This window comes from Aethalodelphis obliquidens, unplaced genomic scaffold (genome assembly GCF_003676395.1).
Source record: "Aethalodelphis obliquidens isolate GAN/ISIS:26980383/991018 unplaced genomic scaffold, ASM367639v1 scaffold35, whole genome shotgun sequence".
NCBI classification, from domain to species: domain Eukaryota; kingdom Metazoa; phylum Chordata; class Mammalia; order Artiodactyla; family Delphinidae; genus Aethalodelphis; species Aethalodelphis obliquidens.
This window is the reverse complement of record NW_020837979.1, coordinates 13,176,957-13,193,447: the sequence shown is the minus strand read 5'-3', so window position 1 is coordinate 13,193,447 and position 16,491 is coordinate 13,176,957. Positions and strand designations below refer to the sequence as shown.

At 44.0% G+C, this 16,491-nt stretch overlaps 1 protein-coding gene and 1 non-coding gene across 2 annotated transcripts in view; both read right to left on the bottom strand.

Annotated features, from left to right (window-relative positions):
- Positions 1 to 7,738: 7,738 nt before the first annotated feature.
- The window catches only part of CHMP3 (charged multivesicular body protein 3), an 81,645-nt gene continuing 72,892 nt past the window's right edge, over positions 7,739 to 16,491 (bottom strand). Inside the window, exons 4-6 of the mRNA XM_027129118.1 lie at positions 11,881 to 12,002; positions 8,620 to 8,734; positions 7,739 to 8,269 (exon numbers count right to left, since the gene is read on the bottom strand). Of these exons, the coding sequence (XP_026984919.1) occupies positions 8,130 to 8,269; positions 8,620 to 8,734; positions 11,881 to 12,002 (377 nt within the window). The 3' untranslated portion in view covers positions 7,739 to 8,129. The remainder of the gene's footprint in view (positions 8,270 to 8,619; positions 8,735 to 11,880; positions 12,003 to 16,491) is intronic.
- On the bottom strand, positions 15,660 to 15,766 carry LOC113632208 (U6 spliceosomal RNA). The gene has a single exon (XR_003437728.1). It is a non-coding gene; the product is annotated as a U6 spliceosomal RNA (small nuclear RNA).

The following is a 16,491-nucleotide window of genomic DNA, read 5'->3' as shown; positions in this document are numbered from 1 at the left end:
GAGATTCTACTGTTGCCGAAATAGTAAAGTAACCAGATGCTAGTGCTCGGGAAGCAGCTAGAATGGGACGTTGATAAAGAGGATATTCATGAGCTTCTCGGCATCGAGGCGAAAGAGCCTTCCAATGAAGAGCTGATTGAACTGGAGGAAGAAAGAAGTTGAGGCGGAGGAAGAAGTTATACCCGAGGCACCAAGAAAGTTCACAGCAAAGAAACTGGCAGAGGCGTTTGCTGCTATCACCAGTGGTGTACGGAAGTTAGAAGAAATGGATGTTAATTACAAGAGATGGGCAAGACCTGGCAGGCAGATACAGGAAGCTCTTGCTTACCATAGAGAAGAAGAACTATGCAGTCAAAACCGGTTATCTTCCTGAAGAACAAACAGTATGCCTGCTAAACCAAGTGTCAATGCCCCAGGTCTTTCTACCGGCTATCCTCAAGCCTCACAGAAGAGAGACTGATGACCCTGTGGCTGTCGCATCCCCACCATCCAGCAGTTAACTGTAGTTCAATCCTTCAAAATTCTTCAGATCCAGTGTGCTTTCAGCTGGCTACATTACTGGTGAGTGCCCATACAGCCATTCTGTTTTTCACTTTCAAGTACAGTATTCAATAAATTACATGAGATATTCGACACTTTATTATAAAATAGGCTTGTGTTAGATGATTTTGCCCAACTATGGGCTAATGTAAGTGTTCTGAGCACATTTAAGGTAGGCTAGGCTAACCTAGTAGGTTAAGCTATTAAATAAAAAAATTTTTTAACATCTTTATTGGAGTATAATTGCTTTAAAATGGTGTGTTGGTTTCTGTTTTATAACAGAGTGAGTCAGCTATACATATACATATGTTCCCATATCTCTTCCCTCTTGCATCTCCCACCCTCCCTATCCCACCCCTCTAGGTGGTCACAAGGCACCGAGCTGATCTCCCTGTGCTATGCGGCTGCTTCCCACTAGCTATCTATTTTACGTTTGGTAGTGTATATATGTCCATGCCACTCTCTCACTTCGTCCCAGCTTACCCTTCCCCCTCCCTGTGTCCAAATCCATTCTCTACATCTGCATCTTTATTCCTGTCCTGCCCCTAGGTTCTTCAGAACCATTTGTTTTCTTTAGATTCCACATATATGTGTTACCATATGGTATTTGTTTTTCTCTGACTTACTTCACTCTGTATGACAGAGTCTAGGTCCATCCACCTCACTACAAATAACTCAATTTCGTTTCTTTTTATGGCTGAGTAATATTCCATTGTATATATGTGCCACATCTTCTTTATCCATTCATCTGTCAATAGACACTTAGTTTGCTTCCATGTCCTGGCTATTGTAAATAGAGCTGCAATGAACACTGTGGTACATGACTCTTTTTGAATGACGGTTTTCTCAGGGTATATGCCCAGTAGTGGGATTGCTGGGTTGTATGGTAGTTCTAGTTTTAGTTTTCAAAGAAACCTCTATACTGTTCTCCATAGTGGCTGTATCAGTTTACATTCCCACCAACAGTGCAAGAGGGTTCCCTTTTCTCCACATCCTCTCCAGCATTCATTGTTTGTAGATTTTTTGATGATGGCCATTCTGACTGGTGTGAGGTGATACCTCACTGTAGTTCTGATTTGCATTTCTCTAATGATTAGTGATGTTGAGCATCCTTTCATGTGTTTGTCCCGTTGTGGAGCACAGGCTCCGACGCACAGGCTCAGCTGCCATGGCTCACAGGCCCAGCCGCTCTGCGGCATGTGGGATCTTCCCAGACCAGGGCACGAACCCGTGTCCCCTGCATCGGCAGGCAGACTCAACCACTGCACCACCAGGGAAGCCCTGTCCATTTTTTGATTGGTTTTTTTTTTTTGGATTTTGAGCTGCATGAGCTCTTTGTAAATTTTGGAGATTAATCCTTTGTCAGTTGCTTCACTTGCAATATTTTCTCCCATTCTAAGGGTTGTCTTTTCGTCTTGTTTATGGTTTCCTTTGCTGTGTAAAAGCTTTTAAGTTTAATTAGGTCCCATTTGTTTATTTTTGGGTTTTTTTTCATTACTCTAGGAAGTGAGTCAAAAAAGATCTTGCTGCGATTTATGTCAGAGTGTTCTGCCTACGTTTTCTCTAGTTGCGGCGAGCAGGGGCTACTCTTCATTGTGGTGCTCGTGCTTCTCATTGCGGTGGCTTCTCTTGTTGTAGAGCACAGGCTCTAGGCGCGTGGGCTTCAGTAGTTGCAGTTCACGGGCTCTAGAGCGCAGGCTCAGTAGTTGTGGCGCACGGGCTTAGTTGCTCCGTGGCATGTGGGATCCTCCCGGACCAGGGATCGAACCCGTGTCCCCTGCATTGGCAGGCGGATTCTTAACCACTGCACCACCGGGGAAGTCCCTCTCCTTCATTCTTGAAGGATAGTTTTGCTGGATGTAGAATTCTTCATTGAAAGTTTTTTCTTTCAGCACCTTAAATACGTCACCCCACTGCCTCTGGCTTCCATGGTTTCCGATGAGAAGTTAGATGTTAATCTTATTGAGGATCCCTTGAACATGAGGAGTTGCTTCTCTTTTGTTGCTTTCAAGATTCTCTGTCTCTTTTCAACAGTTGGACGATAATGTGTCTTAGTGTGGATCCCTTTGATTTTATCTTGCTTGGAATTTGTTGAGCTATTTGCATGTATAGGTTAATATCTTTCAGATATGGGAGGTTTTCAGTCATTATTTCTTCAAATATTCCTTTTGCTCCTTTTTCTCTCTCTCTTATCCTTCTGGTCCTCCCATAATGCACGTGTTGGTGAGCTTGATGGTCTCCCACAAGTCCCTTGGGCGGTGTTCATTTTTCTTCCTGCTTCTCAGACTGGGTCATTTCAGTTGTTCTGTCTTCAAGTTTACCTATTTTTTCTTCTTCCTCCTCAAATATGCTGTTGAACCCCTTTAGTGTATTTTTTTTTTCATTTCGGTTTTTGTACTTTCCAGCTCCAGAATTTCTATGTGGTTCCTTTTTATTATTTCTCTTTATTGATATTCTCATTTTGTTTGTATATTATTTTCCTGGTTTTCTTTACCTCTTAAGCATATCTGAGACAGCTGGCTTAAAGTCTTTGTCTAGCAAGTGTGGTATCTGGGCTTCCTCAGGGGTGGTTTCTGTAAATTTAATTTTTTCCTTTGAATGGGCTGTACTTTCCATTTTCTTTGTATGCTTTGTGATTTTGTTGTTGTTGTTGAAAACGGGACATTCCAATATTCCAGAATAATTCTGGAAATCAGAATCTCCCCCTTCCCAGGGATTTTTCTGTTCTGAATTATTGAAGGCTTAGCTGTGTTCAGCCAGTGTTTTGACAGAGATTTCCTTGAATTTCAGAACCTTAAAAAACAAACAAAAACACCTCTCCCAATCTTCTATGGATTGGCTCTGTGCTGGGACACCCTTAACACTTAGCCAGACCATTTATGATTCTGCCTCAGCCTTCACTTTCTGAATGCACCAAGCCTATAGGTCAAGCAGTGATGAAAACTGGGGTCTTTTCAGGTCTTTTCTGAGCATAATTCCTATCCTGCTTTTCTAAATTCCCCAGTATACACAATTGCTTTTGAATCACTAATATCCCAAAGAAATCCTCTCCCTGGCTTTTCCTCCCAGGTTTTGAGCAGTCTCTTGTAATCTTTTGCCCCAGGTGGCTCTGCACATTAAAAAAAAAAAAAAATCCTTAACATGTTTTCAAGCAAAACTTGCTGCTTTTCCACTCTGAATAAATTCCAAGATAGGCAAACCAGAGATGAGCACCTTTAGTCTTTCAGGATGGCCCTTAGATTGGGGCAAACATGACAATTTAGGAATAAGGTCTTCTCTCTTTCCCTGGGACTAGGGACCAGGGTCTCACATTTGAGAATGTGGGCTGCCGTCCTCAAGACCGCTGCCAAGCCAGGAGAGAGGTTTGTCCAGGCCAAGTAAAAATGCCGCAAAGCTTTCTTTCTGTTTTGAAGTTTTTTTTCCTTAATACAGCATCTTCTTGGTTGCTATAAACCTGTTTTCCAGAGTTCTGAAAAAGTTGGTTCTGACAGTTGCTGGTACTTTTTTCAATGTTTCTTTGGAAGGATGGGTGTTTGGACCTGTCTACTCCTCCATTTTGCTGACAACTCTATAAATATATTATAAAACTATAATTAATTATATGTAAATGAGAACTTCCTTAAGAAAAAGTATTTCCCTACTGGGGTTTAGACTTGGATTTCTGAAATGGTTCAGTGGCTAGGGAATGTTCATTCTGGTATCTCAAAAGGAAACTGCTTGGTTAAATAAATTGGTAAAAGCATATGGAAAGGCTGTGAAAAGTTAAAAAAAAAACCTGCTTTATGTTTATTTCAACCAAACATTTCGCAAGTTTATTTTCATTTATGAGCCTTTCTTATTGGTAATACAGAATAGCATTTGAAGAGCATCTGTCACTAGGGTAGGACAAGGAAATCTGTCCAGTTTTTCAAAGCTTTGAGTTTTCACAGTTGTTCCCATAAATACAGCTATGGGGTTGGATTTTAGGGAGGTGCAGAGGCAGGCATGACTAGTACTATTCTGGAGCAAATATGAGTCATAACGCCTTCTCTCCAGGAGTTCTGAGACACACCTTTAAGTATATGACACGACAAAGGGCCTAAGGCCAGGTGAGCTGTACAGCCGGCAGGGGCTCAGGAAGGTGTCTTTGATAGACAGCATGGGGAGAGCGGGGAGGGACAGAGAAAGGAAAGCTATCATCTGCCTGGCACGAACTGCTGGGTGATCACCATAAGCTGACAGTGATTTTTAAAGAGTAAGCTGTGTTTGAAGACAAGACAAATGAGTTGGCAGTGTGGAATGCTATTCTGGAATGCAACCCTTTCAACTGGGTTTTTTTGGGCACCAAGCAGATTCATCTGGGGATGGGGTGGGGAGCGTGGGAGCTGGTGCTGTGCTGGACCTAAATCAAGGGCCTGAGGTTTAGAGGAAAACTTCTGTTGCAGGCGTTGATCCATGGCTTCCCTCTCCGGACTGCAGACCCTTCCAGGGCCAGAAGAGTATCTGACTCACCTTGTTTCCACTGATACCCAACAGAGTATTGAGGGGAAATGGAAGATGCGGCCTGATAACGAGCCAGGAATGCTCTTTCCTCAGCCTGAAAACAGGAATGGAAAACTCAGGACCTCTTAACAATTCAGACAAACCAACTCTACATTGAGATGATTTTATCTGAATGGTGCAAAGAGTGCTTGTCATTATTCTGCCCATCCAGGCACCTGGATAAACACTGATTATCCACATAAGGACAAGAATGCTCAGGGGTTATGAGCATTCCTTAATTCCAAAATCATTCTGTGAATAAATTAGCCAGATAAATGCGATCATAAAACTATCTCCTGTCAATATGTCAGTTCCTCTCAACTTGACTTACAGATTCAAAGCAGTCCCAGTCAGAATCCCAGCAAGTTTTGTGGATATTGACAGATGAATTCTGAAGTTTATATACAGAGGCAAGAGACCCAGAATAGACAACACTATTGGAGAAGAACAAAGTTGGAGGACTGATGCTACCTGACTTCAAGACTTACTATTAAGCTACAGTAATCAAGACAATTTGGTACTGGCAAAAAAATAAGCAAATACATCAATGGAACAGAATAGAGAGCCCCAAAATAGGCCCACATAAATATAGTCAACTGATCTCTGATGAAGCAGTGAGGGCAGTATTCTGCAGCAAAGATAGTCTTTTCAACAAATGGTGCTGGAATAACTGGACATCCACATGCAAAGAAATAAATCTAGACACAGACGTTACATGCTTTACAAGAATTAATACAGATCACAGACCTAAATGTAAAATGCAAAACTTTAAGACTACTAACAAAATAACATAGAAACTCCAGGTGACCTTGGGTATGGCAATGACTTTTAAGATCCAATATCAAAGGCACTATCATGAAATAAATAATTGGTAAGATGGACTTCATTAATATTAAAAACTGCTCTCTGAAAAACAATGTGAAGAGAATAAGAAAACAAGCCACAGATTGGGAGGAAATGTTTGCAAAATGTATTTCTGATAAAGCACTATTATCCACAGTATACAAAGAAGTCTTAAAACTCAGCAATAAGAAACAACCCAATTAAAAATGGGCAAAAGTTCTAAACAGATACCTCACCAAAGAATATATACATATGGCAGAAAAGCACATAAAGAGATGTCCAACATCATATATCATCAGGGAAATGCAAATTAAAACGAGATACCGTTACACACTTATTAGGATATAGTCAAAATCCAAAACACACCACCAAATGCTTGTGAGGGTGTGGAGCAACCGGAACGCTCATCATTGCTGGCGGGAATGCAAAACGATACAGCCACTTTGGAAAACTGTCAGTTTTTTACAAAACTAGACATACTCTTACCATAAGATCCAGCAACTGTGCTCCTTGGTATTCGCCTAAATAGTTGAAATGCATGTCTACACAAAGACCTGCACACAGACATTTATGGCTTTCTTCATAATTGCCAAAGCTTTGAAGCAACCCAGACGTCCTTCCGTAGGTGAGTGGATCGTGTGGTGCATGCGGGCAATGGAACATTATTTAGCACTAAAAAGAAATGGCCTGTCAAGCCGTGAAAAGACATGGAGGAAACTTACATGCATATTACTAAGTGTAAGAAGCCAATGTGAAAGGGCTACGTGCTGTATGATTCCAGGAGTAAATGTACTTGCGGGGTGTGAGATGTCAGTACATACCAGTGGGAGACGGTGCCTGTGTCAGGGCCAGAGGTGTACATGGGAACTCTATTTTCTGCTCAATTGTGCTCTGAACCTAAAACTTCTCTGAAAAATAATGTTTACGTAAATAACAAACTGTATCCTAAAGATGAAATCAAGAGCAACAGGACGGTCCCCTGGATTGAAGATTCCCATTTTGCAGGATGAGACTAGAAGGCCCTCGCTGCAGCACATCAGATACACTTGGGTTTCTCCATACAATCTACAAAACCAACCTGGGAGAGAGTGGTTGGGGTTTTTTTCCTACCTGTTTAGGGCACACGAGACTTGGACCAGAGGGACCTGGGTTGAACCCCAGTTCTGCCACGTCGTGACTGTGATTTAGGATATGTCACTTCAGCAAGATGAGCTGTTTTCCTAATTTGTAAAGACTGAATGATTACACATGTTAAACAGCTTTGTAAACTGTCAGGCCCACACAAATACAAATTGCTACTGCTGAATTATTTCAAAATATAACTTAGAAATGTGTGAGTTGTTGACAATACATGACCACACCATGCCTCTTTCACCAGTCAGCTCCTGGCTTTGAGAACGCACTGATGTGTACGCCCATATCCTATGCATCCAAGACAGTCAGCTTAACGCAGGGAAAGGCAATCAGAGGGTGAAAGAGGCCTCATCTCACAGCTGTCTGCAACTTGCAATGGGAAGGAAAGGGAGGAAAGCTACAGACACACACACACCCCTCAGGACACACATGATATAGTTCCCCAGCCAACAAGACAAGGGGTCACAATTCCCAAGCATACTCTTCCTTACACAGATGACAAAAAGCAGAAGAGTAGCTCGCACAGCACATCTGTGAAGGCTGGGGAGCACAGGGTCCACAGAGCAGAAGCCCTTTCAGCTGAGCTTCTGAATCCCATGTGCCCTGCTATAGCACCTCCTCTTTCCAAGGCCAACATATAAAATAATTTGGGACAGCAAACACCTTGAAAGTTCATTGCACCCAACAATCTAAAATGAGACCAAATGTTAAAGCAGAAATTTATTAAAATCCATTTATATAGTGTTTTACAGACAAAAAAAAAATATACAGAGTCCTCAACATTCAGGCAATCGACTCTATTCTCAGAAGTGCTTCGTGAGAAGACACACTTCTTTGCCCTCATCCCCCAAAAGATACTTCTGTTTATTCCCCTGAAAATGATGCATTTATTACACTGCCTCTCAAAACAATTCCATTGAGATCCCCAAACCTCTGCAGAGAGTGAAGAGAGATTAGCAGAGAACGTTCTCCAGAACGCAGTGCCTCACCCAGAGGTGTAGTGCAAGAGATACAGAAAACGGCGGAGGCTTCAAGGAGTGCGCGCCCGGTGACAGGGCCGGAGGAGAGCCTGCGGGCCTGGCTGGGCGGCCCTAGCTGCGGAGTGTGGCCAGACGGGACTGCATGGCCTCCAGGGCCTCTTCCTCCTCCTCATCTGATGCAGCCATCGCTCCTGCAAGTTCAGGCTCTGGGAGGGCATCGGTCACCTTACTAGGTGCTTTGCCCAAGGCCCCTGTAAAGAGACAGCAGGCAGATCAACAAAACATCAGCTTAAGCAAGTGGTCCCTCATTTTCTCTGTCCTCCATACCTGGTTCAGTTTGACAAGAAACAGAAAAGGGGCAATAAAACAGCTGTTTTGGTGGGGTTTTGCTCACTATGACAAATGTGTGCAAACACCAACTTCTAATGATATCAAAGTCATAATAACTAAGGATTTTGATTGTTAGAACTTTGGTTCTAATCTAAAATAACAAATGTAGAAGGGAGTTATAATCTAAAGAAAAAGCTACTAGTTAATCTTGCGGATGCAAGAAGAACGGCCATAAAAGGAGAGGGGAAAGAGGAAGGATCTTGGGTCATACCTGCGGTGATTTCAAACAGAATTTTGTCAATTTCCATTTCTGCTGCTTCTTCCATTTCTTCTTGATCATCCATGCTTTCAAAAGTGTCCTCTAACATCTCTTCTATGATCCCAGCCTAAACACAGAATAAACCATGTCACTTCCCACAACTGTTTTATTCTTTTTTATAAATTTATTTATTTTTTGTTTGTTTATTTTTGGCTGCGTTGGGTCTTCATTGCTGCACGCGGGCTTTCTCTAGTTGCAGCAAGCGGGGGCTACTCTTCGTTGTGGTGCGTGGGCTTCTCATGGCAGTGGCTTCTCGTTGCGGAGCACGGGCTCTAGGCACGCAGGCTCAGTAGTTGTGGCACACGGGCTCAGTAGTTGTGGCTCGCAGGCTCTAGAGCGCAGGCTCAGTAGTTGTGGCGCGTGAGCTTAGTTGCTCCGCGGCATGTGGGATCTTCCCGGACCAGAGCTCGAACCCATGTCCCCTGCATTGGCAGGCGGATTCTTAACCACTGCGCCACCAGGGAAGCCCCCGCAACTGTTAAATCCATTCCCAGCAGGCGCCCCTATGGGCCCAGCATCAACCGAGCTCTGGTGTCTCCAAGTCCTGTCCACGCTTTCAAGGGCTAAGCCACAGACAGCTGGCTGCAGGCAACACCGCATGCTGTCTGCCCTCTCTGGAGGAAGCAAAAAGCCAAAGGGAAATTGCTCTCCAAATTTAGTACCAAGGTTGGAGGGGGGTGCCTCTATCAGCAGAGCTTCACAAAGTAACTCAGATGCTAACGCAGCACGTGGGGAACAACTTACTGAGATGAGAGGGTGCTGTCCCGGGAAGCATTTGCCCTGACGTTGCAAATCTATGCGTGCAGGAGTTGAAATACAGTATGAAAACTGGCTGGAGTCACAGTAGACACTATGATAACAAATACCAAGAGCGAGGTGGGGCTCCACGGAACCCCGAAAAGGCCTGTACTTCAGCACATCCAAGTTATAGCTGCTGGCCCAGGGCCTGCAGGGTCCCAGCAAGGATCAACCAATTCACCGAAGTCTGAGAGAACTGATAAGACAGTGTTTCGGGGCCCAACAAAGCAGTGCCTTCCACATTCCCTACCGGAAGCCCTGTGCCTGGTAGCCTGAAGCCAGCCAGTCAGTCTCCTTCGTTCTCAAGAGCACAGCGCCACTGCGGGCACGAGGAAACTGCCTTCCAACACCAGCCAACACAAGCAGACCCTGCGGTCTTCCCGAATGAGCAGTGTCATGCGAGCGCAAGGTCACGCCTGGCAGCTCCAGCCCTGGCTCTCCTGCACTCAGCCAGGGCATGACTCTCACCGACCATGCTGATGGTATCAGATTTAAAGCAAGCCCTCTCTCCTGCCTGTCCTGCTGTCAGACCACTCAAGTGACTCTTAATGGCATGAATCTAGCTAGTTCCATATTCTGCCCGTGCTCAGACCTTTTGCTCCCAACCAAAAGGAACAAATTCACATTCAAGGATACAAGTGGAGCCCTGTGGCCTGGGTGAATGGATCTTAGTGCTGGAGGCTAGTGGAAAAGAGGCTCAATACATACTCACCATCCCAGTTAAAAGAGCCTAGGGCAGACTGACTAACAGCCCTCCACATCCTGGAGGGACAAGTGGCCATTCACTTATACATTCATCCAACCAGCAAACATTTGTCAAATGTATGCCCTGTGCCACACGCCAGGCCAGGGTCTGGGGACAAATGGAATGACTGAGATCATGTCGTTGCCCTCGACACGCTGCGACCCCGCCAGAGGCTTCAGTTTGCACCTGGAGATGCACCCTTGGATGAATTCAGGAAATACTATCTACTACATGCAGGCCCTCCTCCAAATCTCAGAAACTTTTGTGGAAAAGATCCCAGATTCTAAAAAAAGACTCCGCCCCTCAGATCCTGGTGGCTACGTAAGTCAGAGTGAGCAGGCCTGAAGTCATTGCAGAATTACCTTGTTGCCCAGTTCTAGATGGACAGGCATCACAACCTGGGCGATGAGACATCCACACGCCACTTGTAAAGGACAGACCCCGCTGACCTGGTGCCCTCCTGATGACTGCCCAAGGATTTCTCATTCCAAAGACCTGGGCTCTGGGCTTTTTATGTTGCCTTTCTTTTCTATCAATTTTCTTCTCCAGTTCCCCTCTCCCATGCCCTAGAGCCCTGTTTAGAAGTCAAGTTCATACATAAAATTCCCTAGGAGGAAGGGAGGCAGCTTCTCTGCACAAGCTGCAAACAAGAATTTGAGGTGTACCGTCTGGGCTCTCAGGCCACGGGTTCAAAGTGTGAAACAGCACCTGATGAGGCACCTCTTACCACCATGTCCTCTGAGGCAGCTCAGGCATCTGTGCTCCAACCCCAGATCTGTCACCTCCTACCAAGGTCACTCAGATAAGTTACCTGGCAACTTGAAGACTCAGTTTCCTACTCCTGTATAAAATGGGGAAAAAAATCCCTCCCTCCCAAGGTGGCTGGGAGGACTTTCTAGGAGAGCATGTGTGCTGCACCACTGGCAGGTGGGGGCTCAGTAACTACGCCCTGTCCCCCATCTGAAGGCCACCAGGACAGGTCCCTGCCCAGCCCTGATCCCAGGGCACTAGGTGTTTACTGCTTTCTATTTGGTTCTCAGTTTCCTTTTCTAGTCTAAGACGGGGTCAGCCAACGACAGCCTGCAGGCCAAACCCAAGCCACTGCCTACTTTCATAAATAAAGTTTTATGAGAACCCAGTCATGACCATTTGTTTACACGTGATCTACGGCTGCTTTCATGCTACAGGTAGAGCTGAGTAGTTACAACAGAGACGTATGGCCCACAAGGTAGAAACTACATTTACTATCCAGCCCTTTACAAAAAAGGTTTGCCCGTCCCTGGTCTTGACACCTCCCTTGCCAGCTTTGCCAACACTCCCCTGGGACAAACAGAGGAACCTGGGTTTCTTTCTGTTTCCTTGTTCATGTCAGAACCCATAAATCCTAGGTCGCCGAATCCCACGCAGTTGCTTCCTGGGTCTCCCACCTCCCCTAGAGCTCTGGGTATACTCTCGCTTCTTCTAAGGAACACCCTGGCAATCTGACCCAGCCTCTGCCACGCTCAGCTCAGACAGTTTCAACCAATGTTAACAGCTGCTCCTCTGTCCTCAAAATCATTTCTGTCTGGCAACAGTGGCCTGTCTACTCCTGCCCAGCCCTGGCCCTATAGCCCCTGCCGCTTGCTGACTCTTAGCGCTTTGGAACAGGACACAGGGTGGCCCCAGGGCACCTTCATCATCTCTTTGGACAGCTCCCGCATGGTGGCCTGGATTTCTGGGATCTTCACCAGACTCTGCATGGCCTTCATCACTTCCGTGCTCCTCTGCAGGGAACCAGCCACTCGCAAAACCGCTGAAAGGGAAAGACGACAGTCAGGATTGCTCAACAGAATGTGACGCAGGATGGAATAAAGAAAGACAGTCAAGGGCTCCTCTGGTGGCACAGTGGTTGGGAGTCTGCCTGCCGATGCAGGGGACACGGGTTTGTGCCCCGGTCCGGGAAGATCCCACATGCCGCAGAGCGGCTGGGCCCGTGAGCCATGGCCGCTGAGCCTGCGCGTCTGGAGCCTGTGCTCCGCAACGGGAGAGGCCACAGCAGTGGGAGGCCCGCGTACCGCAAAAAAAAAAAGAAAGAAAGAAAAGAAAGACAGTCAAATCAAAAGCTATTCTAATAAAAGTCAGCAATAGTGGGCGGACTCCCAAAGCTATTTATGTACCCGTAGACTACATTGCTGTCCTTGGACCAAGACTGACTTTCCTAAATTGTGTGCTACTTTGGCTACAATAGGTACAAACTCTCCGAGCACCCACACCAACCAGCTGATCTGGAGAATGGCCTGAAAGCCTGCATCTGACCTTTAGGGAAGGAAGCCAGCTAGGCATGATGTCACCCCCAGGACAAGTCACACACGGGAGGAATGGCTCTAGGCGGGCCTTGCTGGGGCCACACTGGAAAAGAGGCTTTAAGCAACCCAAGCAGTGCTCCCCACACACCAGCCTACGGAGGGTGGCTGCCCGGGAGGGGCCTGCTGCTGGTCCACAGGAAAATGAGAGTGAGTATGTGTCAGTGTGAGACAGCTACAGCTCCTCGTTACAAAGAATGTTCTGTTGTCTGAGATCATACACATACTATATATTCTTTATAAGAAATCGTGGTAGTAACAAATGATCATTTCTCCCCCTGAAGTCTTTAACATGTCAAAATAAAAGCTGGCAACCCTTCAAATCTGTTTTGAAATTTCATGAGACTTAAAAGTTCTGAGAAATGCCTCACTTCCAGCTGTTCACCAAAACCGGTGCACAGGGCTCCCCAGCTACCCCAGGAATCACCACCAATCCACCTCTGTATAAATCCAGACTCCAGGAAGCTAAGGAAAACAAGGGGCAAGGAAACAAGAGGAACCAGAGAAATGCCTGTCTGACATACATAGCATTTTGTGATTTTTTTAAAGGAGTAAGGAAGTTTGCTAGTTGCAGAGAATACTTCTTTTCCCTTGACACTGAAAAGGGAAAGTAAAATATTTATCTATTAAGATCAGTCTAATTATAGAGAAGAAGTATTAAGAATCTGTATGGCTGAAATAAGCAATAAATTATATATGCCATTATAATGATATAAGAAAGACAGAAATTCTACAATGTTAAAGTTACTATTATTATTGTAAAAAGGTAAGTGATGGGAGGAAGAGAAGAAGGGTAAAAATAAAGCAAATTCCGGGCTTCACTGGTGGCGCAGTGGTTGAGAGTCCGCCTGCCGATGCAGGGGACACGGGTTCGTGCCCCGGTCCGGGAAGATCCCACATGCCGCGGAGCAGCTGGGCCCGTGAGCCATGGCCGCTGAGCCTGCGTGTCTGGAGCCTGTGCTCTGCAACAGGAGAGGCCACGACAGTGAGGCCCGTGTACCGCAAAAAAAATAAAAATAAAAATAAAAAAATTAAAAAAAAATAAAGCAAACTTCATATAGTTCTGCTTGAATGATACAAGTTTGATGTCTACACAGGCATATGTTTTATCCTAATTTGCATCCTGAGTCTGTATCCCAGAGAGAGGGGCTGAATATGACATGTGTTCAATAAACTTTTTTGAATTAGTAAAAATAAAAAGACAAAAACTCAAAACCAAGAAGATACATATTGATACATGAGAAAAGTAAAATACTGGACCAAAATGTATTTTCTATATTCCACAAGGAAAAAGCACACGTGGCAGAAAAAGTAATTTTATAAATAAAAATAGTGACCCCCCACAAGAGAATGAGAAGACAAGCCAAAAGCTGGAAGAAAATTTTTCATTAGACATTTCTGATAAAGGACTGTTATCTAACATATACAAAGAACTCTTAAAGCTTATCAATAAGAAAATGAACAACTCAATCAAAAATGGGCAGAAGACCTAAACAGACAACTCACCAAAGAAGATATACAGATGGCAAAAAAGCACATAAAAAGATGTTCAACATCCTATGTCATTAGGGAAATGCAAATTAAAACAACAATAAGATACGAGCATACACCTATTAGAATGGTCAAAATCCAAAACACTGACAACACCAAATGCTGGTGAGGATGTGGAGCAATAGGAACGCTCAATCATTGCTGATGGGAATGAAAAATGGTACAGCCACTTTGGAAGACAGTTTGTCAGTTCCTTACAAAACTAAACATACTCTATTTTTTTTAACATCTTTATTGGAGTATAATTGCTTTACAATGGTGTGTTAGTTTCTGCTGTATAACAAAGTGAATCAGCTATATGTATACATATATCCCCATATCTCCTCCCTCTTGCATCTCCCTCCCTCCCACCCTCCCTAGCCCACCCCTCTAGGTGGACACAAAGCACCAAGCTGATCTCCCTGTGCTATGCAGCTGCTTCCTACTAGCTATCTGTTTTACATTTGGTAGTGTATATATGTCCATGCCACTCTCTCACTTCGTCCCAGATTACCCTTCCCCCTCCCCGTGTCCTCAAGTCCATTCTCTATGTCTGCGTCTTTATTCCTGTCCTGCCCCTAGGTTCTTCAGAACTTTTTTTGTTTTTAGATTCCATAAATATGTGTTAGCATATGGTATTTGTTTTTCTCTGACTTCACTCTGTATGACAGTCTCTAGGTCCATCCACCTCACTACAAATATCTCAATTTCATTTCCTTTTATGGCTGAGTAATATTCCATTGTATACATGTGCCACATCTTCGTCATCCATTCATCTGTCAATGGATGCTTAGGTTGCTTCCATGTCCTGGCTACATACTCTTACCATATGATCCAGCAATAGCCCTCCTTGGTATTTATTCAAAGGAGTTAAAAACTTATGTCCACACAAAAACTTGCACATGGACGTTTATGGCAGCTTTATTCGTAATTGCCAAAACTCGGAAGCAACCAAGATATTGCTTGTAAGTGAACAATAATAATGGATAAATGAAGTGTGGTACATCCACACAATGAATATTATTCAGCACTAAGAAGCAATGAGCTATCAAGTCATGAAAAGACCTGGAGAAACCTTACATGCATATTACTAAGTGAAAGGAATCAATCTAAAAGGCAACATACTGCATGATTCCAATGATATGACATTCTGGAAAAGAGAAAATTATGGAGACAGTAAAAAGGTTGCCAGGGGTTAAGGGTGGGAGGGATGAATAGGCAGATCACAGAAAAATTTTAGCTGTATATATTTCACAATAAAATAAGAATCTCCAAAATAAAAAGGTTAAAATTCTACAGAAAACATTAATAAGTTAGCATTATAAAAACTAGCTGACATTTAAACTTAGAAAGACCAAAGTCACACAGAGGGGGTCGTGAAACACAATGAGTAGCGCTTCATGGTTACAGCTCTTTGTGCTCAGCTCCTCCCCAGCAGCCCCGCCCAGGCCTCCTGCAGGCCCTCCAGTGTCCCAGGCTCCCTCCACCTTCAGGGCCTCCCTCTGCACAGTGCCAGGGCCCCCTGACATCTCTAGAGAGTGGGGACTTGGTGGGCGGATTTCCTTTTTGTTTGTTCTTCAAATACGGTACCCTTCATGAATTTGCACGTCATCCTTGTTCAGAGGCCATGTTGACCTTCTCAGTAAGGTTCCCATTTTGGTAGCTGTGCTGCCCAAGACAGCACTAGGTTTGTTTTTTATTTGGAGGTGGACTCACGATTTTATTCCCAGTGCCTAGCACTGTGCCCTCACACAGCTGACACTCAAATATTTGTTGAATAAACCAATGAATGGTTGAAAACAACAGAGAACTATGATATTCAAACTGGGTAAAGAAATTAAACATATTAGTGCCTTAATAGTAAACAGCACTGAGGTGGTTTTATAAAGACTCAAGTGGTCCTACATAAAATGACATATTTAGTATTAGGTCAGAAATAGGTTTTTCCTTTTTTGTACTGACCACAAAAATTCCAGAACATTTCTTTACAGAAATAAGTAAAACAGTAACCAATTTCAGATGGCAAAAGGAGGGTGAGAGATCTCAACAGAAACTAGCTCTCCTCAAGTTTTCAATTACAGACACAGTATGACTGCATACTTGTGACAAAAACAGATCAGTAGATGTAGTAAAAGAAACTAAAACCAAAAACAACATAAACGGATTTAAAGAGATTAATGTTTTAGCATTTCATTGTGAAGAATTTCAAACATACACAAAGTAGGCAAGTGTCATTTCACCACAAGAGACACGATGGCAAATAAGCATATGAAAAAATGTTCCTAATCATCAACCATTAGGAAAATACAAATTAAAACAACAATCAGATAGCTCTACACACCCATCAGAATGGCTAAAAGAAAAAAATAGTGACACCACCCAATTTTTTTGTTTGTTTTGTTTTCAAAT